Source organism: Vitis vinifera, chromosome 2, assembly GCF_030704535.1.
Source record: "Vitis vinifera cultivar Pinot Noir 40024 chromosome 2, ASM3070453v1".
Classification (NCBI taxonomy): Eukaryota; Viridiplantae; Streptophyta; class Magnoliopsida; order Vitales; family Vitaceae; genus Vitis; species Vitis vinifera.
The window spans coordinates 5,160,341-5,187,152 of record NC_081806.1 but is presented as its reverse complement, the minus strand read 5'-3'; the positions used below and the strand labels follow the sequence as shown (position 1 = coordinate 5,187,152).

General features: G+C 35.5%; 4 protein-coding genes across 5 annotated transcripts; 3 read left to right on the top strand and 1 right to left on the bottom strand.

The window, feature by feature from the left end:
• The first annotated feature begins 8 nt into the window (after positions 1-8).
• Positions 9-10,591, top strand: LOC100245490 (NADH dehydrogenase [ubiquinone] 1 beta subcomplex subunit 8, mitochondrial). Of its 2 annotated transcripts, none has more exons than XM_010664082.3 (5): positions 9-316; positions 496-582; positions 697-792; positions 9,297-9,353; positions 9,549-9,867. In XM_010664082.3, exons 1-4 carry the CDS (start codon positions 179-181, stop codon positions 9,351-9,353), a joined length of 378 nt encoding a protein of 125 aa, XP_010662384.1. In that variant the 5' UTR covers positions 9-178; the 3' UTR covers positions 9,549-9,867. The 2 variants fall into 2 exon arrangements, with proteins under 2 accessions (XP_010662384.1, XP_059589631.1); XM_059733648.1 differs by lacking the exon at positions 9,549-9,867 and adding an exon at positions 10,340-10,591 and having other exon boundaries at positions 93-316.
• Positions 10,592-15,335: 4,744 nt separating this feature from the next.
• LOC100267804 (14 kDa proline-rich protein DC2.15) lies at positions 15,336-16,121 on the top strand. Its single transcript, XM_002271425.4, has one exon. It carries the CDS (start codon positions 15,419-15,421, stop codon positions 15,815-15,817), a length of 399 nt encoding a protein of 132 aa, XP_002271461.1. The 5' UTR covers positions 15,336-15,418; the 3' UTR covers positions 15,818-16,121.
• Positions 16,122-22,025: 5,904 nt separating this feature from the next.
• On the top strand, positions 22,026-23,259 carry LOC100262648 (36.4 kDa proline-rich protein). Its single transcript, XM_002271622.5, has one exon. It carries the CDS (start codon positions 22,338-22,340, stop codon positions 23,046-23,048), a length of 711 nt encoding a protein of 236 aa, XP_002271658.2. The 5' UTR covers positions 22,026-22,337; the 3' UTR covers positions 23,049-23,259.
• Positions 23,260-26,004: 2,745 nt separating this feature from the next.
• LOC100257513 (14 kDa proline-rich protein DC2.15) lies at positions 26,005-26,812 on the bottom strand. The gene has a single exon (XM_002271756.4). It carries the CDS (start codon positions 26,655-26,657, stop codon positions 26,250-26,252), a length of 408 nt encoding a protein of 135 aa, XP_002271792.1. The 5' UTR covers positions 26,658-26,812; the 3' UTR covers positions 26,005-26,249.

Below are 26,812 nucleotides of genomic sequence, written 5' to 3'. Positions count from 1 at the left end.
TTTGACCCAAGGTATAAACACAATCTTCCCTAATTTTTTTCGTACCTATTGAATAAACATTAATTTTAGCTGGTACATAGACGACGTCGTTTCTTCTGGATCCCTTGAAGTTCAAGTCCTATACATACAGGCAGAAAAGAGTTTCACTTGTTCATAGAGGAAAATCTAATACAAGAAAATGGCAGGGAGATTGAGCAATGTAGCATCAAGGATCATGGGCGGAAGCGGAGTTGTTTCTCGTTCCGTGGCTTCTTCTCTTCCTCTTCGCTCCGGCATGGGCCTCCCCGTTGGCAAACACATCGTCCCCAACAAACCAGTGAGTTTCTCTCCCCAAAATCTTAGATTTACATAACATTCCAGAAATCCTTCAATCCATCGCTTGATTGAGAGTTTCAAATCATTTCTGAACGCAAAAATCGTATTGATTTATTCTTGATAGTACCGGAAATGAAACAGTAGAAACCCTAAATACGTTTTGCTATGTTTCTGCTTTAGCTTCCTGTAAATGACGAGCTGATTTGGGACAACGGGACTCCATTCCCCGAACCCTGTATAGATCGCATTGCTGAAACTGTGGGAAAGGTAAAACTCCCCGGCTGTTGGATTTGAAGAGTTTTTATTTATTTATTTATCTTGATAATCAAAGTTTAGGGCTTTTCTGCCTGTAGAGTTTTAAGAACTTGCTATTGATTCCAGTATGAAGCATTAGCTTGGATGTGTGGAGGTTTGAGCTTTTTTGCGTCCCTTGGACTGTTGGCCGTGTGGAATGATAAAGCCTCTAAGATACCGTTTGTAAGTGAAAAATCTACCCCTATTTATAAAACCTTGGATTTTGTGAAATTCATTGATCTTGTTCGGATAGCTTATGCTTTCTTAAATTGAAAAGAGAGAAGTCAAGGGTTATAACATGGTCTTGGAGAGGAATTACATCCTTGAATAATTATATGTTTGTTGGATTTGTTGCTGCTTTACAGCATTTCTTTTGCCTTGCTAGTGTGAAACTTGGTCTCTGTGTGAAAATTGGTGTTACATGAAAATTAGCTCAGTTGATTTTTTGACATCTATGGTTGGGATTCTGATCTTTTTCAGAGAATGGAGAGTTGGGGTTCTGGTCTTTCTGAGAGAGTGAAGAGGCAATTTTGCCTATCAATTGGAAAACATGGAAACCCAACTAGAAAACAGAAGAAAAATAAATTGTACTTCCCATTCGGTTATAGATTGGAGCATTTACCTTGGTACTTTTTTTTTTTTTTCTTTTTTTCATAGGCAGAGTATTTACCTTGCACTTAACTTCTTAATCCCTTTTAGTTTGGGACCTTGCATCATGGAAGCATCAATATTTGTCAAAGGGACCCTGCTGAAAATAATTCTTTCTAGTACCCTAATCTATGTCATGTCCTTTGTAATTTTGATAAAAAAGGTGAGTAATAAGCTTGAAAGGATCCAAAGAGATTTTCTTTTAGGTGAAGGTCTTTAGAAATTAGTTTGGTGAATTTGGGAGGCTGTCTTTGGAGAAGTCAATGGGTGGTTTGGGTGTAAGGAAGTTGTAGGCACAAAAAGGCTTTATTTTAGAAAATGGTTTTATGTTGGAGGTGTTTGGGAAAAAGTACATGAAGAATAAAGAGGGATGGTATTCGGTATTCTAGTGAGGTAAAGAAGCCTCATAGGTTGGGCATGTGGAAAGTGATTGGCAAGGAAGACCGGGAGAAGGGGGGCTAGGGATTTTTTAACTAGAAAATGGGTGACTATGTTGATGGTTAGTTATCTAGATTATTGACCAATATTTAGTGGAGAGAGACTTCTTTGGAAGACATTTCCCCTCTTTTGTTTATGTGGCTACTTCCAAGACACTTGGGTGGGTGATTGTTAGGAGTTTGGGGATGAGATTGGATGGTGTTGGGTGCCAGGGTGCCTCCTTTTAGGAGAGGTTTTTTGGTTTGGAGTTAGAGTGGGTGGTACCTTCTTACAGTTATTGCATATTGAGACTATTAGAAATTATTTAAATGACACACTAATGTTGATGATTTGAAGAATAGGGGTTTCAGTGAAATTCGATTGTAAGGCTTTAGAGGTTGATGGAGTATCATCTTTTCCTATACAAAAGATTTAAGCTATGTTTGGTTTTTGAAAAGTACCAAGAGAAGAAAACTTTAGGTGCGCCGTATAGATCGCTGACTGTTTGGGATGGTGTGGAGGAGAGAATGAGGAAAAAATCAGCTAGATGGAAGAGCCAATATATATCCAAAGGAGGTAGGATTACTTTGATTTGGAGTACTCTAGCTAGTATGCCCATTTACTTTATGTCCATGCTCTCTATGCCTAGAAAAGTTAGACTGAGGTTAGAGCGAATTCAGAGGGATTTCCTATGGGGAGGTGGGGCTCTTGAGAGGAAGCTTCATCTGGTTAGGTGGGATTTGGTATGCCTTGAGAAGTGTAATGGGGGGTTGGGGGTTAAGAGTCTTTCTATCCTCAATAAGACTCTTTTGTGTAAATGGAGTTGGAGATTTGCTATTGAGAGAGAGGCTTTTTGGAACCAAGTGATTAGGGGAAAGTATGGGGAGGAGCAAGGGGGATGGAGTTCAAAGGAAGCAAAGGGGGGGGGGGGGGGTATGGTGTGGGGTTGTGGAAAACTCTTAGGAAGGATTGGGAAGTTGTAAAAAGTAGGCTATTTTTTGTTGTGGGGAATGGGCAAAGGGTAAAGTTTTGGAAAGATATTTGGTGTGGGGATGAACCTCTTTGTGTTTCTTTTCCTTCCTTATTTGCATTGGCGGTTTTTAAGGATGCTTGGGTTAAGGATGTTTGGAGGTGCAATGAGGGTGGGGGAAGTTGGAGCCCGTTGTTTTGTAGACCGTTGAATGATTGGGAGTTGGACGAGGTGTGCAGTTTTTTTGTGGCCTTAAATGGGAAATGAATTCAGCAAGGTGTGGATGATAAGGTGATTTAGAGAGAGACTAAATGTGGGAAGTTTTCAGTGAAGTCTCTTACAAATCATTAGTATCAGGCCATCCAGCCTCCTTCCCTTCGTCGGCTATTTGGAAAGTCTCGGTGCAGCCTAGAGTGAGTTTTTTTGGGTGGGAAGCAACGTGGGGGAAGACCCTCACCTTGGATTAGCTTCAAAGGAGAGGTTGGGCTCTAGCGAACAGATGTTACCTTTGCCAAAGGAACGAAGAATCAATTGATCACATTCTACTCCATTGTGAAAAGGCAAGGACTCTTTGGGTGTTGCTTTTCTCTTTGTTCGGGGTGCAGTGGGTGCTGCCAACCACGGTGAAGGAGATGTTTTTGGGGTGGAATGGGACCTTTGTGGGTAAGAAGAGGAAGGGTGTTTGGAAAGCAAGTCTTTTGTGCCTATTTTGGACAGTTTGGAAGACAAGGAATAAAGTGGCTTTTGAGGAAATAGAGCTGTCAATTCAAAGGCTTAAGTCTTCCTTTGTTTATCTTCTTTGGTTGGAGACAAAGATGTCTATAAAAGATGGTCTCTCAACCTTAGTTGATTTTGTTGATTGGGTGGTCTCCCTTTTTGTTGATTGGGCGGTCTCCCATTAAGGGTGGTTTTTGGCTTGCTCCTAGGGCTTTGGCGTTCAGCTAGGGTGTGAGGGGCGTTTTTTCTTTCTTGTAATTCTAGCCACTGCTTTGGTGGCTTTTTAATACAATCTCTTTATTTATCAAAAAAAAAAAAGGTACCAAGAGAAGAAAAAAAAAATGTATAGGAAAATGATTCTCTCATGTTTGGTTTCACCATAGAAAATATGAATGCAAATCAAATATAATTGAAATTAGTTTGAAATTTATACATTTTAAAATTATTTAATCTTTATATAATAGAGGAAAACAAGTGAAATGAGTTTGAAAAACATATAAAAATAATTTATTGACTTTAAATCTATTTTTTATTTTTATTTACTTTTTCTTTCCTTTTACTATTCCTTTTTATTTTCTTTCTTGAGCATTTTCCTTCAACCTTTTCGGGGACCAAACATAGCCTTAGAGATCCAAAATTCCTATGAAGATGAGTTTCTTTGTTGGGAACACGGCTTAGGAAAAAATCTTATTGGCTAATGGAATGTGGTTGGATATGCCAATTTTTTTATAAGCTGGTTAGATATACAGATATTGGAAGGAATCCATGCAATTGCATTTTATTTATTTTGTTTTTTTTTTATAAGAAACAACAATGCATTATATTGAAATAGGAATTAAGAAGTATAATAAAAGGATGAGGAATCTTCCCATAAATGAAAGCTAAACATATTGAATACCAAAAGCAAAAAGCCATATGGTAATTACAAAAAACAACCTCTCCTTATTAATCCACTCCCTTAGAACTATACACTGCTAACCAATCTAGTTGAACTGCATTAAAGGAAATGCTCTTAAAAGTTGTGGTGTAGGATGCCCAAAAAGAAGTAAGGAAGTGAATGGTATTCCATAGAACCTCTGAATTCCTTGCCTTATCCTAAAAAAATCCTAGTATTTCTTTCCCACCACACAACCCTAATTAAAGCAATACAAGCGGTTTGCCGGAATACTAGGCCTCTCTTGGATCTTTCCAATTCCTTATAATTAATGGTCATCAAGTCACAAATGCTCCTCAGAGGAATCAAATCTATGTTGGCTATTTGAAATAATTTGTGCCATCGTCCATCGTCGAAGGACAATGTAAGAAGAGTTAATCTATTGATTCTCCATGCTCCATATACAACTTACAAGATATCAAGACTAAGAGCTTTGTAGGGCCTTCTCAATTATAACATGTCATTAGTATTTGCTTTTTTGTGTGCCACTAACCAAACAAAAGACTTGACCTTAAAAAGGACTTGAGATTTCCAAACAAAATTAGTAGGGAAAGCGAAAGATGAGTAAAAAAGGTCGGACAAGAATAGAAAGAAAGACTTGATTATAAATAACCTCAAAGTAGATAAAGACTAGGCTCTCGTATCTAGAATAAATGGGGTTAAATGCAACTAAGTAAGAGAAGACATGAGACTTTCTAATTCTTCTATCTCATAATCAGAATGGTTATAATGGAAATTAAAGTTCCAAGAGAAAGGATAAGTAGACCTAAGAATTGAAGAGATGTGAAGATTTTTAATTGTGACTATTTTAAATAGTCCTGGAAACTAGGAACCCAAAGGTCGGTCCCCCCACCACAAGTCTTCCCAAAAATGGATTCTCTCCCCATCTCCCACTGCAAACCAAGTGTACCTAGTAAAATCTTGAAAATCTTGTGCAATAACCTTTCGATGTGACTACCTGATTATAGTATTGACATCTCATCAATTAGCATGTGTCCTATATATGCTTAGAATGACTTGATGCCACAAAACAAAACTCTCCCTAGGAAATCTCCATAACCATTTCCTTAAAAGAGCATGATTCCTTAGAGAAATCTTCCCAAACCCCAATCCCCCTTCCACCTTTGGCTTACGCACTAAATCCCAACTAATAAAATGGTCTCTCTTGCACTCCTCTGCTCCTAACCAAAGAAAATCCCTTTGCATTTCCAGCCACTGTAGCGGGAGTCTTGAACAAGGATAGAAAGTAATTAGAAATATGGGATAGGCATGAGTAGATGAGAGTTATCCTTCCATCTAATGATAAATATGCCTTTTTCCACCCATCTAATCTTCGCAAGATTCTCTCAATCATCGGATCCCAAGAAACACAAACCTTTGGGTTCCTCCCCAAGGGAAGACCCAAATAGGGAATAGGCCAATCAGAAGCCTTCCATGCAATTGCATTTTGAGTCATTGTGGACTCGTAGGTAGTTGGGCTTAATTGTTTCTTTATTTGGAGTTCCTTGGGTTCTTTCTTACAGGATTAAGAATGTGATGCTTTGATGGTATGGTGGTTTTATGGGCAAGTGTGCCATTGAAATTTGAAAAATGACTTTCCTTCGTTTTTGTAGACAATATGGAAAGAGAAAAATAGAAGAATTTGAGAGGATAGAGTCAATAAACTTAGTGGCAAAAATTGTGTTCCTTCAGTACTTATCAAAAAAAAAAAAAATTTGTTCCTTCAATAGCTATATATGTGTGTGTGTGTTTTAAAATACTAAAAATTTTCACACATGCAAAAACCTAATTTCTAACAACACTTTCCCAAAGAAGAGGTGAAGAAGGAGAGGAAAATAGAAGAAGACCAACAAAGCAAAAGGCAACACAAAGGGCCTTTCGCCTAATCCATTCAATGGGATGAACCATTCAAGGTTTATAAAAGCAAGAAAAGAAAGATAAAATCTATGAGTTTCTAGGGGGTACTTAATACCATCCCTTTGTGATCTTTAAATTCAGCATATGCCTTGGAACACAAAGAAGAAAAGTTATATATATATATATGATGGGGGGGAGGCAGCTGGTACTGGTGGGTTGTGGTAGCTATAATGTAACATCTATATTCAATTTTGTAGATAGTTGGAGCATGGTTTAATACAAACTTTCCTTTTCTCTTTGATGGTGTGCCTTGTATTCTCCTTGTTTACTAGATTGCAATCCCTTTTTCATTAGATGATTTTTGATGATATTCTTTATTTAGTCTGTTGAAAATTCATTGTACATCAATATGAATCTAATTATCAACTCCCATCAACAAAAATAAAGCTCCAAATCACGGTCCAACAGTAGTTGCAGTAATAAATGGCTGATTCCCTCACCGACTTCTTTTTATTCTATTCACTAGTTAGGTATGATCCATTTCTAATATATATTTTCTTTGTGTGTTTACTTATAAAAAAAAACTAGTTAGGTATGATCCATCATCTCAAAATAGGATGATCAACTATCACTATTTTATTAAATTAATGCCTTCAAACAGAGAGTAGCTTCTTCATAGGAACTAGACTGATCCAAGTGATTTTGGAAGTGAAGAACTTGAAGGATGATTTTCAAAGTGTGTTCCAAATCCAAAGCCTGCCTTTTTACATATGAACCACATCTTTAAGATTCTTAAACGTTGAATCCTTCACAACAGCATAAATAAATATTTCCATGATTTGATTCACCATCACATTTTTATAGTTTTCTGACACAATTATACAAAGGAATCCATCCCCATCTCATGTATCTTTGTATTTTTTTTTTGATAGGTAAAGAAAATTCATTAAGAGCTAGAAGGCTAGAGAAAAGGTATACACGGAGTATACCAAAAACAAAGAAACAAAAAACAAAGGGACAAAACAAGCCTGACCCTTACTTGGTGGCTAGCCAGTATACAAAATCTATCAAAGACAAAGTGTGTTTCTCTATATACACCTTAGCCCAATTCACGAAAGTGTATAAAAAAATGGATTTAATATCTTGATCGTTCCTCTCCATATCATCGAAGACCCTCCTATTCCTCTCTTTCCAGATGGTCCACATCAGGCAGAGGGGGGCAGCTCTCCAAGCTTTCTCTCTTTTCTTGCCCACAAAAGATTCATGCCAACCCAGGAGGTTTCTTTTCACAAAGGAGTGCATCACCCATTGCACTCCAAAAAGGGAGAAGATCAGAAGTCATAACATTCTGGCCTTCTTGCAAAACAGAAGAAGGTGATTTGTGGTTTCCTCATATTTACACAAAAAGCACCTGTTGGGGATGCTCCAACCAAATCTCTTCAGGTGGTCAGTGGTGAGCAGCCTGCTCCAAGCCGCCTCCCAACCAAAGAAGCTAGCCCTAATTGGAACCCAAGACGTCTAAATAGTTTTAGCCGAGAAGGGGGGCTTGGTGCCTCTTGAGAATGAGCTATAAAAAGACTTGATAGAAAAGGTCCCATTCTTGTTCTCTTTCCACCGGAACAAGTCATCCACACCTCTTCTAATGGTCAAGGGATGAAGCGTGCTTAATAAGTTTTCAATTTCTCCACCTCCCAATCATTAAGGTGTCTATTAAAACGAAGCCCCCAGCTACCCCCACCTTCGTCATCCTCCCAAGCCTCAACAACCTATCCTTCTTTGTTGATGGAGAGATTAAACAACATGGGGAAAGCTTCTTCCAGAGACTGAATTTGCTTTTCACCAACTCATACTGAATTTGCCACTATACTGCTATACCTCTGTATCTTTGGATACTGTGTTGACTTATCTGTATGTTGGCACCATACATCTTATTATAGCTTCCAACCTCCTTCTCCTGACTTATTAATTCTTAACTGTCCATTATCAGAACTAGAATCCTCAAGGAACATGTCACTTCGATCCATATGTCTTGCTATCATTTTTTTTTTTCCAATTTAAGAATTCTGTCTGACCATGATTCCCTCATTATGATTCAAATGCTTCCGATCCACTTGGTCATGTGGCTCAGTTGTTCCTGTTCTCAGTGATTGGATGGATTTGCCATTTTCCGACAAGAGTTTCCTATTTGATTTGTTCTAAAGCTTTCCAGATCTTTCTCCCTTGCTACATGCTTTCATTCACCTTCTTACTTGTTTTTTGGTAAGCTCCCTTTGACAGGTTTGAACACCTGTGCTTCCCGGTAGACACCAAGCCACCCCCTTGCTGTGGCTCCTGCAGTAGTTTATGACTTTACGTTGATATAGCATTCTGCAGCCGAACATGGTTGCTGCAGATTCAGAAATTTTCAGTTGATTCTGGGTTCAAAAACTAAAGCAGATGAGTCTCTCAAGTAAGATATATTTGAGGCACATGAGTTTGCAATTTGAAATACCTTACATAGGGAGAGTACCATCCGAAAAATTGAGCTCCTGATGAGAGGAAGATCTCTCTGATGGAAACATCCTGAATGGTGAAAGCACCTGCAGACTAACCTGTTCTCCTAGTATGAGAACTGTGGTCCAGATGCACCACTTGGAATACTCTCTCAATTAGTGGTAACATCCATTCTCTGTAGGTACTGTTACACTAAGCAATCCAAGTTAGTGTTTTCTGTTTAAAAGTGTGTGTGGTATACTAAGTCATCTGTATGCATTGAAGTGGTTCATGTCTTCCTTTTTCTTTGATAGTATATTGCTTTGTCTCTTCTATTGGTGAAGCTCAGTGAGTTGTAATGAACTTTGGAATAATAATTTTGCATTTGGCAATTCTTTTGGAAAGCAGTCTTTTCTACTAGAAGCAGCTGAATCAAAAATTCATTTTGTGCATGAAATTATTCATGTTTTTCTGCAATGAATTTGGGCCAGAAATGCTAGTGACAGAATTGCTTAAATTGCTTTCACATTCTTGTTTCATTAAATGTCAGTTTTCTGTAAGTTACTTGGATAGATGCATGGATCTGTTAAAGTTGATCCCTAAATTAATTTAGTTGATATTACTATCCTATTCTGCTGCTGATTCATGGTACTTTGCGTTTCTTTTGAACAGACACCTAGGGTCTATCCATATGACAACCTGCGAGTGGAGCTTGGTGGAGAACCTTAGGTATATCTGGTGCAAAAAAGTGCATGAACATTGTTGTTACTCGTGTGTTCTCTTGTCCATTTGTTTCTCTGGTGTTGGTAGTGTCATTGGAAATAAAGGATAACTGCAGGCTCTAGCTGAAATTAACCTGTCCAAACATAATTTTTAATGTGATTCTCATTATAAGTTTTATAATCTCATGTTTTCTTTATCCAGTTAGAATGATCTTGTATGCCTTAATATCTTCCAATCAAATTGGCTCTCTAACAAGATGCCCAACACACCATTGGAAGGGGAGTGTCAATTCGGGAAGAGCACAATGGATATCGTTACCCATCTGGTTATGGCTGAATATCACATATGGAGTGTCATCTATGTGGCTTTGCACTTTGGGAATAGGCAGTTGATTAATACTCATGAAATTTGTTTTTATTTTTATTTTTTGCTTGTAGACTGGAGTCAATTGGAATGTAGACATGGCCTTTTAAAGCTAGAATCAAATATGAAACTAGAAAAGCACAATATGTCAAGAAAACCCTATCAACTATAAACAACTAAACTGAAACTGGTAATTGTTTTCAAGTGGAGCCATGAACAGTCTGTGCCACTTGGTCATAGAGATTATGGGGAAGTTTGTCCATGCTGTTTGTGAAATGGTGGACCATTGTGCATTCTCTAAGGCCACGCGGTCCAGCTTGATTAGTGGGCCACGTGGTCCAGCTTGATTAGTGGGATTATGTTTCGAGTGATGAAGCTGTCATGACATGTCATTGTTATTGGTCGGGTCACCTAACACTGGAAATGGTGGGAACACATGAAAAATTATGTTGGGATACGTCAAGGGAGATGCATTAATTATTTTATTCTACTTCGTTTGGGGAGTGGAGGATTCTATTTTTATTAAGTGCCTTAGAATACTCATACCAAGTTCAGAAATTTATTACTGAAACCTCATTTTAATTTGCATTGGAAGATCAAATGTTTTATGGTTTGTGTATGCTTCATAGAGAGCTGATGCGGTTGGCTGTTGTTGCATGTCGGCTGAGACAGACGTTGGAAAAGATATGAACCCCTGGAAACTCCTAAATTGATCATTGAAGTGTCCGTTCTAGAATTTTTTTCTTTGGTTTCCCATTCTTTTCATACGACTTGGCAACCAAGTAGAGTATTAATTTTGCGATACTTGACTTTTTGGATTAGAAACTGACCTGTACACAGGACCTCATCATGGGGAATTTAATTGTTGTTGATACTTGTACACTTGTGACTGGCTATGAGGGAGAGACGCTGATGTCTGAGAGGTCGGTAGGCACATAATGCCATGGTAGTGTCCAGTGGCGAGGCTCCCATCTTCCCTAGTCATGATACCGAGTTGAGCAGAAAATGACTTCCAAAGGGGTCCCATTAACCGAGTGTTTGCTTGTAGTGACGCTGGCATTGCGTGGCCTTGTGTGTGATACTATCTCTGAGTTCCTCAACCCTTCAACCACGAGGTTGGCAGATATCCCCAGGCTATAAATTTGTCACTAGAGTGTTTTTCACCGGTCACGGCAGAAAATGAAAGAAAAGAAGTGGAATTACAAAGTTTTAAGGACAGCAAGGATGCAATTGAACAACTCAAGATTGAATTGAATGAATAAATAACTAAGCATGGATTAAAGGTATATCATATAATTTTTATATTAATATGTGGAGGTCGGGATAAGTTAAAAAAAAAAAAAGATTTGTTAAAATCCTTGTTTCACTCGAACTCTCTAGCTAAATAGAAAATTCAATATGAAGTTAGTTTTGATTGGACTTTGATCATCCTGTCGAGGATAAATCAAATATTTTATGATATTTGATATTACACACAATAAATATGATCTAAGAGTTATTATTTGGATGATCTATCATCGGATTTAAGAGTGATATTATTATATTTTAACAATTACTCTTTACACGTTATGCTCCTATAACTTGAATCTATGATATTTTGTTTTGATATCCACTTTGAGATTAAGTTTTGATCACTTCATCGAAAAATTAATTAGTGTCCATGATATTACATTTTTTTATGACTATTATTTGGATGACTCATTCTTAGATTTAAGATGGAAAGTTTCACATCGCGATAGCTAGAATTTTGCTTCAAATCCGACTTGTAATTTTGTTGATTTAGATTTAAGACTCTTGAGTTAAAGTGAATCATGTTTAACATGTATGTATATCCATGGCTGCTTTAAAACAGTGGTGGTGGGTCAGCCGAAAAGCTTTTATGGAAGGACAATTATTGATTTTAATTATTGTTTTTTGTTTTGATTTACTATTTCTTTGTTTTAAACTTGCCGACATCAAATTGAAAAAATAAAAAAATAAGATTCCCAAGGGCCTGTCCTAAATTCCATTTCAAAATAGTCATCAGTACATGAAAGAAACATGCTAATTTATTCATTATTCAAATTCACAAGGAACCAATGCTCAGAACTAGGTAGGATAGTAGAGATTTTTTTTAAAGAGTACAGTGGTTTAAAAAAATAATTCTTAAATTATCATTGAAAAAAATAATTTAATTTTTATTAAATAAGAATGAGAATGTTATTTTCTTTTAAAATCATCTCTTTAAAAGACAATTTACATATTAAAGAAATCATTTTTTAAAAATACGAATTTTAATTTTTTTTTTTTTTAAATTTCCACACTAAACTCATATTTTAAAGAGGCAAGACAAAAACTACATAGATTTAGAATTATTTTTTTCATAACGGTAGTTTAGGAATTATTTTTTTAAACTAACGTACTCTTATAAAAAAATCCAGGAAAGCAATAGCCCGTAAGCCCAAATGAAACGGTGGCTTTGGATATGATCGACCCTCAACACCCATGTTCGGTCTCTGACTCTCTATTCAGTTTTTTAGAAAAAAGCCTTGAAAGTCAAAAGTATCTGCCATGGCCATTGGGCTACCTCTAGCGTTAGATTCAACCATGCAATTTGCACCACAGGTTCAGCCCTGATGGACATTTGACTTCAGACGTGATTGATCAATTCACATAGATGGTCGCCCCTCATTCAACTTTATACAAAGAATCAGCTCTCTCCCGAATGCAAATCCTATTTGGAAGTTCACGGGGGACATTGAATCGCTCTCTATTGTCCTCTTGCGACTCATCATCTCATCATCATTGATCATCATCACAATTAAAAGCCGATATTGTTTTCTTTTTTATTTTTCTCCCTTAAATTAAGCAGTTCAAGTTGAAACTCTCTGCAACGCGGATTCAAAAGATGGGGGGACAACAGCAATGTGATGGTTGTGACTGGTTGACTCGGGACTTCTTGTCTTGCATGGAGTATTATGCTCCGATTCTCATCCACAAGCTCCATTTTTTTTTTTTTGATAACCACACCTCGACTAATCCACGGACCTGAAGTTAACGACTGGATAAAACCTCTAGTGGCTCTGAGGGGATTCGAACTGGTGATCATTAGGGAGCAAACCCAAGATCGGACCAACTTTCATTAATTAGTAAAAATTTATCCATTTCTTCTTATTAAATGACGTATTCTCAATTTTCTTTGAATTTGTCTTCATTCCCTTTCTCTCCTGTACTATCTTTGTGAGGATCAAATCTTGGAATTGAAGCGTGTCTCAGGTGCGTTACAGGAATTCAATCTCGTCATTGTCTTTACCTTTTTCAGGTTCTCTTTATATTTTTTCTTTGCGATTCTTTGTGAACAATAGCAAGCTACAACCCCCAAGTTTCTCTTTAACAAAATTAAAAACACATATTGATGATAATCAAGGACTCGGAGCAAAGGGTTTGTCTGCGGCAATGAAAGGGTGTGGTTTCTTCTCTGAAAATGTCGCTTCAAATATCACTCCCATGAAAATAAAAGGGATTTAATGCGACAACAACTTGTATGTAAATGTGAAAGTCGACTAAGGTTTTATTTGGAAACTATTTTAAAAAATAATTTTTGACAACAATTTGGATATTTTGTTTTTTTTTTTGTAAAATTAAAATCCCTTTGAGAACTTAAAAAAATCTTCTTAATCCATCTTCTATATTTTTAAATGTGTTAAAAGATAACTTTTATATACATTTCTTTTATTTTTTTAATTATCCTTTATATTTATATAATTATTTTTTAAAATAATCTATAAAAAAATAAATAAAAATAAGAGAAAATAACTAAAAAAATATTATTTGGAAATAATGTATTTTTTGTTTTTAAGAATATAAATTTGTTTTCTATTTTTTTTTGTTATCAAATAGGACTAAATAAGTTTGTGATGCACTTTTATTATTATTTGTATTTTAGGATTCTCAAATTTTGCCTTAAAAACTTATTTCAATTGGAATTATAATTATAATGTTATTACAAAATATATAAATTTTGCATCTTTTTTTAGTATAATAAATCACAACATAAAACACAATAACAACAATAATTATTTTTGGAATGCCAAGACAAATAATATTAAAATCTTAAATATTAGTTTTCATATTTTCAATCAAATTATTTCAATCTCAAAAATGACTTATAAATTTATATCTTATTTTTTAATTTTTAGGTAAAGAATTATGTTATTAATATGATATTATATTGAAACTCGTGATTCAAACTACTCAAATATACGAAGAAATTTAAATTGTTGAATGATGATGATAATATAAAATAAATGAAATCAAGATATAAAAAATAAAATAAAATTATAAAACAATGAAATCACCTACAAAATATAAGAAAATAAAACTCAAAACATCTACATGCTATTTCTTCATTGAAGGTATTGGTACCTAATTGGGTACCTTGTCCCTTCTATTTGTATTCAAATCATTTCTGTACATAGTTACATCTAGTCATTTCCGCCTCTCCCAACAAATGTTAAATGAATCTAAGATAAGCATAGTTTCAAATCCAACCCTGCCTGCAGAACTGAATCCATAAACATAAACAGTGAAACCATATGCTTAAACACACTAAACAACTCTATAATACAATGAGATTTGGAATCTGATCTTCAAAGCTATTGACAACTCACAGTACCCATGTGCTTCAGTACGTTCATTCTACAATCTTCATTTCCAATTTCGTGAAATCTCACCATGAAAATTCCATTTCACTTTGGAGTAGTAGCAACTAGCAGTAGCAGTGAGTGACTTGACTCGTGATTTTGATCCCTATGCCATTCTTGGCCACACTTGTTTACCATTTTTTTTTCAATTATTCGTGCTTTCATTTTCAAAACATCACATGTCGGTTGGGAAACTTCTCCAGAGTTTCTTTGAATCTATAATTTTCTTTGGTTTTTTCTACTGTTTTTAGTCATTTAACATAATGAGAAACAAAATTTTCTTGTGACTTTTTCACCCTTTTTCTATATATGTTAGGGTGTTGATATATCTGCAAATGTCTCGTCCTTTTCTCTGCTTGATCTGGCATGGTAGATTTTATTTACGTGTCATTGGTCCATTGTTTTCTTGCGCGTGGAGAGCTGCAACGGTAGAGTCGGACAGCATTAATGCTAATGTTTGGACAAATGGAAAATCGAAAGAGCCTAGGGAATATAATTTAAGAATTCCTATTTCCAATGGAGAAGACACTTCTGGTTCTGTATAAACCCTAATTCTCATCCCTGGTCTGTCCCTATGCCTCCAATTAGTTTATTTTTTTACCATAAGAGAACAAGGAAACAAAGGTAAAAAACAAAGAGATATGGAGTTCCTGTGCTCTCAAATGCGAGTTTAGATATTATAGTATACAATTATGGACATGCATGAAGAAAACAACACTAGAAAGTGAGTGCGGGGAAGAAATTATTTGTTTTCGCGAGAAAGATAAATGACAACTAGCCAATTCAGAAAACTCCAAACTTCTTAATCTCGAAGGCTTATCATCCGTGATGAACGCCAACTTGTTTTGGCTGTTGAAATCCAATGTGCCCACATGGGATTCCCTTGTATTTTCTTAGTACCCATACAGATCATCACATCTCCGGTCCCCTATAAAACCCTAGCCCTACTTCATCATTTCCATCACCGCACATTCTCCCAAGTCCCAACCCATCTAAGATCTTTTCTTTCCTTTCGGTGTATTCGAGATGGCTTCGAAGGCTCTAGCAACCACCGCCCTTCTCCTTGCCCTAAACCTCCTCTTCTTCACTTTGGTCAGCTCCACCTCTGTCCCTTGCCCACCCGCACCAAAACCTAAAAACCACCACAAAAAGCCACCGGCCAAGGCTGTTTGCCCCAAGGACACCCTCAAGTTGGGTGTGTGTGCTGACTTGTTGAATGATTTGCTTCACGCTGTTGTTGGAACCCCACCAAAGAGCCCTTGCTGCAGCCTCATTGGGGGTCTGGCTGATCTTGAAGCCGCTGTCTGCCTTTGCACCGCCATTAAAGCTAATGTCTTGGGCATTAAACTAAATGTTCCAGTTTCACTTAGCTTGCTCTTGAACTACTGCGGCAAGAAGGTCCCAACCGGCTATCAATGCGCATAGTTCTCCGCTCTAGTTCTCACTACATCTCAAGTTACCTAAACTATTTCCCTTCTTTTTTTTCTGTGTTTAGAATTTGGAGTGCTTATGGGTTTGTCTAAGGTATCGGTAATGCACGTCCAGTGCATATTTCAATAATGTTTCCCTCGTAATTAAATGTCTTTTTCTATTTGTTTCAAGGGTCGAAGGCTATTCCCTTCCTCCGCACCTATGTCAATTAATTTCCCTTTCTACAAGGCTGAAACCATGAAATACTCTTTCAGAATAGAAAGAGCTAGTGAATTTACATTAGCCTACTTGCTTTTAATGTTGTACAATATTGAAGGATGTTGGGGTGTTTTTCTTTAAGCTATTATTAACAATTAACTCATGGACATGCAGATCTATCACTAAATACCTATGACAATAATTCACTGACTAGAGCTAATTAATCACACAATCAACCCCACTACTATCTTAATTATTATTAATTCATGTCCTTTGGCAGTACCGATAATTGATCATTCCTGTGCAATTAATTGATATTCTTTACTGTCCAACTGCAGCATCATATGAAGAATCAAGAAATAATTCTTAAATCAAAGTTTTTCCCGTAATCTAGATAAATTAATGGCCCCGACGTGTCTTCCAAAACACATCAGCTAACATGGTTTTCGTTATGCATGTGTACGACCCTCCGGTGATCCACATGCATGCGCTTACGCGTGGTGTTCCATTTGTTATCATTCTTTGAGAGCCGGGTCGATAGCCCATCGAGATGGAAGTTCCTACCAAATCTCTTTCTTGTGTTTTCAGAGTTGGCCTCGAGTGACAGGTACCGTACCAACCTTGAGAGTCCGCAATTGCAAGTTGGTCACGGATACATCAACTTGACACGATAGAGGTGGGGTTGGAGAGATTTAGTTTGTCTTAATACTTAGGTGGTGTTTGTTTTTTTACTTAATTCTAAATAGAACCTTAATACTTAATAGTATTAAATATTAAGTTGTTTGTTTTTGTAGTATTTTATTTCTATTAAGTATTAAAAAGTAAAAAAAATTATTGTGTTATTTTTTCTATTTAGAAAAAGCCACATATTTTGACTTTTTCTATTTAGTAAAAAGTTTATAATAAGTCATGAAAAAGTAAAAAAACAAATAATCTAAATTCTAAAACTAAATGGTTTTCAGCAAAAAGCCAAAAAAACAAACACCACCTTAGTGTAACAAAAAAGAATGTTTTGCTTGAACTCGCTGTTCATTCAAATCTTGATTAAGGGAATCGCCTTATGGGAGTGAATAAGTGATCCAATTAAGCAAGTTATTTTAATTTTTAATTTTATTTAGATTTTTAATAATACCAATTAACCTCAATAAATTCAAGAATCAATAAAAGATAATCAATCTCATACAAGAACATAAGATATAACATGAAAAACCATCTATAGAGTTTATATGAAATTTTATAGATGTAAAAGATTCTGGGTCAAACAAAATTACTTGATCTAGAGAGTCTTATAATGATCAAAACTCACATATTTTTTCATGTCACCTTGTACTCCTTTGTGTATATCTCAACCCCATATTGAGGTTAGCTGATCAATTACCCTTATTTTTATTAAAGAAAATTTTTAAGATTTGAAAGCTTGAAAGATGGAGAAGTATTAGGATTAAATAAAAGGAAATTTTTGCTTCTTAGTGAAGTGATAGTATTTTTAAAAATATGATTATGTTATAAACATGAAAAATAATTAAAAATAAAAGAATGATGTATATAAATTTAAAATAAAAATACTAAAACTAAAGCAAAATATGAACATGGGCGATTTTCTCAAACAATTAGCAAAATATCACCAATAAATCCATGATATTTTACACTCCAAAGTGATGACCAATAAGCTTCTTCGATAAAATTGTATGGTTGATTTTTTTTTTCTTTTCATAAATTATTGATTTCTTTCTCGATTTTTTCCCAAAATTTCCTTCAATTGAGATTTCCTCCATGTTTTTCTATTCGGTTCATCCAACCACCCAAAATTTCATAGATATTTCAATAATTTATCCCAACATTTGTTTTTGCATGCTCAGAAAGAATATTAAACAATTTTATTTAGTCCTTCCTTTGCATTTTTGTTAGTAATTCCTTTGTTAATAATGATTGGTCTTGCACTATGGTTCATCTTGCCTGCATACACATAATGAAAATGATTAAATTCTACCCTTTGCTTTATTATCGTTAAAATTTGATTTGTTGCCTTTGGAAAAACCTTGGGCTAACATATTATAGGGGGAGCTGTACTTTCCACGACATTAGAGTCAGATTCAAATGACATAAAGTTATGATGCACGTCTCTTGAACATTTGAACATTTGGGTGAATAGAGAATGATGAAATTAATTATTCAGGAGGAATCTTTTAAAGTTGTACTTCGTACAATAAGATGATATGAAGTTATGACACATGTGTCTTGAACATTTGGGTGAATAGAGAAGGGTGAAATTACATAATAGGAATCTTTTAAAAGATGTAAAGTCATGAAAATCAAACTCTTGTCAATTCTATGTGCTCAAGAAACAATATGGTTAGTTTCAAGTTTGTATTCTCGCATAAGTTTAGGTATTCTTGATTGTGTTCATTCTAATGTTTGAGGTCCTATCTAAGCTCCTTTTATTTGTGTTGCATATTGTTTTGTTTGTCTTGTTGATGATTATTCAAGAAAATAATGGGTTTATTTTATGAAACATAAATTAGAGGTTTTTGGGATGTTTAAAGAATGGAAAAAAGAAGGTGAAAATGAAACAAGGAGGATAAAATATTTCAAATAAGATAATGGACATGAGTACAAGAGTTGAGGAGTTTAAAGAGTACTACAAAAATTCTAGTATCACTCAAACATTTCATATACGAGGAACTCCATAGCAAAATGGAATGACTGAAAGGACAAACAAATTGACATATAAGATTGAATGTTGTACACAAGTTGTTATATAATTAATTAATCTCAACTGTTACAATTAATTTCAAGATTACAGAAGAAGCATGGTTGGGTAAACCAATAAATTCTTTGTTCTTCAAATATTTGGTTATCTGGCTTATATATAAGTGCAAAATTAAAAAATAAAACTTGATCCAAAATCGAAAAGGTTCATATTCTTTGGGTTTAAAAAAGGAATTGAAGGTTATAAACTTACGGATCTAGAAATTAATAAAAAAAAGTGGTGAATAAAATTGTGGTATTTGATGAAAAACATTTGTTGAAGAAAAATCAAGAACAAATGAAATTGTTAATGAAAGTATTCAATCTGCAAAAACAAATTATTAAGATGGAATTTGAGAAAGAAAAAAGAGTACAATTTAAAACAAAAAAAACAATGCTCACATAAAGAACAGCCCGATCCAATGATTCTAGCTTAGAGCATTGGCAAAGAAAATATGCTCACTTAAAGCCCTACTACGGTATAGTTTTGAAGATATGGTTTCTTTTGCATTATTTACCGGAGGTAAAGATCCCTACCTTTTTTAGGATGCAATTGAAAGTGATGATAGTGACCAATGCTTGGTGTTATACTGCTATGTTATGAAATTATTGCAAAAGAATAATAAGAAAGGACTAATAAAATTGTTTAAAGAAAAAACCAATTGGATGTAAGGGGTCTATAGGAAAAGAAAGTCATTTCATATAAGGAAAGAGAAAAGTACAAAGCATGACAGATAGTGAAAGCATTTTTGCATGAAAAAGGAATTGATTACAATGAAAATTTTCTCTAATTATGAAGCACACTTTAATTCAAGTTGTTATTTCTATGGTTTCTATATTGTACATAGAGTTAGAGTAGAGTAGATATGAAAAAAGCTTTCCCATATAGTGATTTAAAAAAAGAAATTTATATATATATACCCAAAGGATTTATGAAGCTAGAAAAAAGAGTTGTGTATATAGATTGAGAAAGTCCTTATGTAGTTTGAAGTAAGCTCTTCGTTGATTGTTCAAGTGTTTCGAGATATTCATGATATCTCATAGATATATGCAATTTAAGTGTGGCTGTTGCTTTATTTTAGGCCCACTTAATGGTGAATCTTTTATTCTAGTTGTTTTGTATGTTGATATATTGATTGCTATAAAAGTAAGTTGACATTTAAAAAATTAAGGTGTATGTTGAGTAAGGAGTTTGATATAAAAGACCTTATGGCTACAAAGAAAATTATTGGCATTAAAATATAAAGAAACAAAACGGCTCAAAAAACGTGGATGCTTCACAAGATGTGTGTTGACAAATTATTATGAAGATTTAACATAAATGAAGCTAAATATATGAGTAGCATCTCTTGCTGTATATTGTAGATTAGGATCTCAAATTTGTCCTAGTATAGGAATGAGTAAGAGTTTATGTCAAAAGTTCTTTACTCGAATGTTATTAGTTGCCTCGTGTATGTAATGGTTTGTACTAGGTCTTATATTACATGAGCAATAAGTATAGTTAGCATATACATGATGAATATTCTTTGAAAAGGAACTTTGAAATGGTGTAAATTAGATTCTTAGATACCTTGTAGATAGATAGAAAAGATGCATGTACTAAAATTATTGTAATATGTGACTCATATTGAAGGAAAAACATATATGGAGAAAAATAAGCAAATGTCGAAGTGGAACGACGACATTTGCCATTCAAGCTTGTATTTTTATTGTCAAGAGCAAACAATAGGTTGTGGTGCAGTGTAGGGGGGGACCCGGTACGGTTTAAGGGTATTTTTGGAATTTCATTATCTGAGGATTAGTATAAATACCCTTTTTATGTAACCCTAATTTGACATATAGTGAAAGTTTTCTTCCCTATTCTCGTGCATGTAGGCAATTCGTCGAACCACGTTAAATCTGTCGTTGCATGAAGATCAATAAAAGTCATTGGATATATATTGATTCAAATTATGTTGGAAACATTGATTCTAGAGATCTATGATTAGTTATTAATTTACTTTTATTTGTGAACTTATTAATTGGAGGTCTCTATTGTAAGATAAATGACAATTACTAAAGTTATAATGGAAATTATTTAGTTAGAAGGCATTATATAGCGCAATTAACTTCAGCAAGGAAGCATTAATTGTTACATTGTAATAATCAAAGGGTCATTCATTTGGTAAAAAATATTCAAGATTTTCATGCTAGACAAGGCCTATTGATGTAAAATATCATAATATTATGGATTCCATCATGATAGATATTGCTATTGAAGACCCACATATTGGAGTATACAACTGATGTATATATTGATAGAAGTTATTCCTCTGAATCATCTCAAATAGTACTCGATCGACATTATTCATTTTTCATTTTATTTTCCTATATATAATGGATTACATTTTAACACTTCGGAGAATATATATTTAAGATGTTTACTCATTTTTAAATTGGAGTCAATTTGCAGATTGTTAAAAAGCCTCTCAAAATTTCTTTTCAGACCTTTTTTTTTTTTTTGAATAATATTTTTATAAGCAACTTTCTTATTATTAAAAATAAAATATTTCATGTGAGATTTTGTTATAGAGATAGGTTTATTCTTACATAGAATATTTTTAAAGAATATAAAAAGAGATTTTAAATTATAGAATTTTTAGGATTGTAATTACACTTTCCGGGTATAAAGACACTGTCGAACCATGTTAATTTTTTTATTTTCATGTGATTACATTTTTGTTTATTTTTGTTCATCATTGACTTGCTTCGGCATGATGCTTTTTAAACACTAAAAACCCACCTAATACAACTTTTAAAAATGTTAATGTATATACAACTTTCAAAGCTTGAACTCCACCCTTTCCCAACAGGCAAAATGGTCTATTTTCATTTTCTAGTTCCTATTCTCCCAATTATTTGATCATAAATAATGAAGAAAAGAAGTACAAATAGAAAAAAAATAAAAATAAAAATTCACATGTTACGTTCAGTCGTATACTCAACTCAAATAATTGAGCAAAAAAAAAGTGTGTCCCTGGAAACCCTAGTCTTACTCGTACACCATCTTGGTTCAGACTCCCATCCCTCTCTAACCCGCCAACAGTTTTTGAAAGGGAGGACAAAGTGCTTCGCTGTAATTACAGTGCCCTGCCTCGAAATGATGAAAAAATCATTCTCAATCACAGAAATGCAAAGAAATGAGAGAAACCCAGAAAAAGCAATGGGCTAAAAAGAAATATAAAAGTGAAGTGAAATTATCGAAAGAAAACAAAGAGACGCAGCAATGGGAATCCGTGAGACTGAACTTGTTCTGAAATCGAAGGCTTTCACGGATTGAATTGGGCCGGTCACGGATTGGTTATTGGTTTTCCCGATCCAGCGCAAAACTACAAACTTTTCAATTTAATTTCCAAATTAAAGCCTATATTTCCGAGCTTGGGGTTCTATCCACGTATTGTCCTCCTTCACACTTTCAGTTCAAGGTCACTAGTCACGGGTGACTCATTGAATTCCGCTATAAAGTCCTAGGATCAAGTTCATCATTTGCCGCGAAGAAGATTTAGTAATCCTCTGTGAACCCAAAGTTATGGGTTCTAAGGGTACAGCCATGTTCTTCATCTTCATGATTTTCATGTTAATGGCATTGCCGCCAATGCAGGCTTGTGGCTATTGCTCACAGCCACAGCCACCTTACCGCTACCCAAGCCCACCTTACCGCCGCCCAAACACACCGACAATTCCTCATCCTCATCCTCATCCTCCATCCAAGAAGCACCCACCCGGCCACCACAAAGAGCGACCGATAGTATCGCCGCCTTCAAATAATCCACCAGGAATAACACCTCCGGTAGTAAACCCTCCGGTGACCATTCCGCCACCCTCAAGCACGTACCCACCTTATACTGGTAACCCCCCTTCCGGGGGTGGCGGCGGTGGAGGTGGTGGTGGTGGAGGCGGCGGCGGAGGCGGCGGCGGTGGCGGAGGAGGAGGAGGTGGTGGTCTTCCAGGTCTTAACCCTCCCCCCTCTACTTCACCAACTTGTCCAGTAAATGCGATTAAATTAGGGGCTTGCGTGGATGTGCTTGGAGGTTTGGTGCATATTGGTTTGGGGAATCCAGTGGAGAATGTATGCTGCCCGGTGCTTGGAGGCTTGCTAGAGCTTGAAGCAGCTGTGTGTCTCTGCACTGCCATAAGGCTTAAGCTTCTTAACCTCAACATATTCATTCCTATTGCTCTAGAAGCCCTTATAACTTGTGGGAAGACTCCTCCACCTGGTTTCGTATGTCCTCCTCTCTAGTAAGTCAAGTCAAAAGTGTATTCCATTGTTGAAATAAGTTCTGAGTTTCTACTTTTCACGCTTGGTCTTTGCTTTCTGTTAGGGTTTTGATTATTGGTGGTTTTGGTTAGCGTTTGGTGTTTCTGTTGTGTTTAGAATTTGACTTGTGGTGGTGGTATACTCTGATGGCGATGTCCGAGTTTATTCTAAGTTATGTTTGTTAACTTCCAAAGCCTTCTCTTTTCAAATCACACTATATTACATTGAGATCACTGTAAAAATGCTAAGCATGATTCCCCTGGTGCTCTGATCTTCTGAGTTGGTTAACCCCATGAGCACCATTTTGGAATCACTCACTTATTTCTTTTCCCTTCATTCCTTTTTTATTAAATGGTAAAATTCATTCAGAGCCATCAAAGAAACAAAAAAGACAATCTTAGCCTAATTAATATAATATGCACAACCTCTATCATCAAACTCAACTAGAGCAAAGGCAGCCTGAGAGACATCAAGAACTTGACGTTTTGATCTGAACCATCACAAATTATTTATATATATACACTCTATGTAAGCATATCCCTAAGCTCTGATGATATGAACGTGGTTTCAAGTTATAAGGACATATGAAACCAGAGCTCTAATCCTAAAAGGAGCCTTTCATCTGCCTTCTTCTATCAAATGGATCATTGCAGTCTACTCAAGTCCAGAGACCCATCAATAGCTTAAACTCAAGAAGCAGAACTAATTAGGGGGCTCTGGTCCTAAAAAGTCTTAAGGGTCTTATATTATAACCTTCCCTCTCCTGGAATCAAAGGAGGGTTCCAGCTTCACATTTCTTTTTCTTCTTGGAAGAAATTCGTATTAATGCATCGGTTTTCAATTAAGTCTCCGTTTCCAAAAACGAGAAAGTGTTAAAGAGCAAAAGCAAGTATTATTCTTTGGACATGAAATATAATCTGGTAAAAATCTCTTCAATAAAGCAAGTCTCTTTGTTTTAACATGAAATATAATATAGTAAATATTTCCTCTATACAAGTGGTTGAAGTATTGCTTTTAATCTCTAGAGATGGAATAGAAGATTATGCTCAAGATATACATAATTATACAAATGAAACCTGGAAAGGATTTGTCGCACTTTTGGAAAATGTCTTCTCCAATAAAACGAAGGAATTAAAACATGCATTTTCCTTATTCCTTGTTATATATTTCTTTCACTTTTTTCACACTAAGAAGGGAAAGACTTGTTAGGCCATCGCATCCGGCTAAATACGAGTTTCTCGTATCACATGACATAATTGTTATGGAGCATTGAATCATGGCTGGCATCTCTTAAGCTCCACATATATAGTTTATAATAAAGTTGCCATTGTGTGCCCTTCTGAGCCTGTCTTATTGTAAAGAATATCATTAAGGAATTGATGTGGCAACTGGCATTGTATTCGACCATATATAATTAATCATCGGTGGGAAAGAACTTTAACAAAAGGTCATTTAACCATTAAATCTGTCTGTTCCCAATATTAGCTTGAATGTGCCAAAGGTGGTTCACGAGAGAGAAGTGGTGGTTAGGAGGGACTTCATATTTTATCTGGCTGATTGAAGAGTCAAGCCAAATATAACAGAATAGTAATCTATCACTCAGATTATTCACTATAAAGTGGGACTTGATCCATACCACCATTTAGCCTGCACTGGAAACTTACCATCATACAAGCCGTGAAAGACATGTAAGATAATAAAGAATGTACAAAGTCATGAAATAACAAGAAAATCTTAGCTTAGCTGGTTCCATGAAATTTCAAGCTGATTGAGGAGTAACATGATTCAAGTCTAGACAAAGTGTGGAATATCATATCAGTTGAACTATTACCCAAGGAATTAAAAAAAAAAATCATTACTCGGATTAAAACCCAAATTAAAGAAAGAATTCATCAAAAGTTTTGGATGTCCAATATGATTGGTTTTCTGACTTTTAATTTGAGAAGTCCAAATTACAACGGGGCAACGAATCTTTCCCTTTTGATACAATGATGAAGTGAACACTTTCTTCTTTCTTTTTCCTCTCTTTGCCATGTGATGATTCATCATTCTTACCAAATTCTGAGTCACGGGAGCAACTGTGTTCGCAATATATAGCTTGCAACTGCTATGAACTTCCACTATATGGGCCCGTTGACGGACCAAAAAGGATTTCGTGTCTTCAGAAGTTAGAACATTACATGTACAACCATCCTCTTGGTTGGCCATTTTTGAAATTAATTCAACACTAGAATGATGAAGCCCAACTATATCATTGTCATATTCCCTGGAAATATGTGGGCTGTTGCAATTCAAGAATCTTTTTAATGCATGGTACAATCGACAAAAAAATAAAATAAAATCTGAGGGCCGGAGTAACTATAAGCATTTGCTAATTTGTACATCCATCAACAATCTAAGCTATATAAAAATGATTAGATTTGATCTCGATGAAATATATTGGATTATAATTTCCTAGTTATTTTATTGCCTTAGAAAAATACTTACAATCTTGGTCTAGTTTAGGCTTATATCTATATATTCTCCATCCAAGAGTAATAATAAACATAGATACATAAATTTTGGTTAGCACTCTGTCTTCTATTAATTGCAAAAATTTGAAAAGTAAGAAAATTCCAATTAACTAATCAGTGTGAACTGTGAAGCAAATGATGCATTAATTAATTTTCTGCATGCAGTAGTAATCGCCGACACTTGCCTTCTGCATGCACACATGTAATGAAATGCCTTATCGATCAAAAGTCATGCATGAATGTGGCATGCATGCATGCATCAATCATAAACTCAAATTTTCACTTTCTTCACTGTAGTTTTAGGGCTGATCTACCTGCACTGCACTGCACTGCAGTAAAAGCAACGTCACAATATGATTGACACAATCAACTTTAAGGACAGTAGAATAAACTTTGTGCGGAAAGTATGAAAAGAACTTCGGACATTAGTAAACATAAATAATCTTTTATTTCCCATATATGCAGTTGCATATGTAAGTAGACATTAGGAACTGATCACTTGAGTTTACAGAATGGGAAGTTTATTCGCTATTATTCCAGCACAAAAACACAATTATATTGTTACAAAGGAGACGAGCAGTTACCACTTATACCCATCTTAAACCAGAACTTCATGTGACGCACGCAGAATGAGCAAAAGGACGAAAGAGGAGAAGGAACAGTGATTTGTTTAGGCACACTGGAAGCCAGATGGGACCTTCTTTGAGCAGACATTGAGAAGCAAGCTAAGAGAAAGAGGGATATTGAGGTTAATGCCCAAAACATTGGCTTTAATGGCAGTGCAAAGGCAAACAGCAGCCTCAAGATCAGCAAGGCCTTGGATGAGAGAGCAGCATGGGGTTTTTGGAGGGTTACCCACAACAACTCCGAGCAGCCCGCCAAGCAAATCGACACATACTCCCAACTTAAGGGTATCTTTAGGGCAAGTGGCCCTAGCAGGACTGGGGCTAGGAGTTGGCCTGGGGTTAGTCTTTGACTTAGGAGGACTAGGGCAAGTGCCACATGCAGAGACAATGGCAAAGAAGAGAAGGTTAACTAAAAGGAAGAAAGCCAATGATGCAGAGCTCTTGGAAGCCATATCCCAAGCCCTAATTTTTTTCTCTTTTCTGCAATAGTAAAAGAGTGGTGGCAACTATAGAAGTGCTTGGGATGAAGAGATTGGAGTGAGTGATCACATTTTATAGAGTTCAAGGAAGGGAAATTTTTTCGATTGAGGTACACGCAAAATAAAAT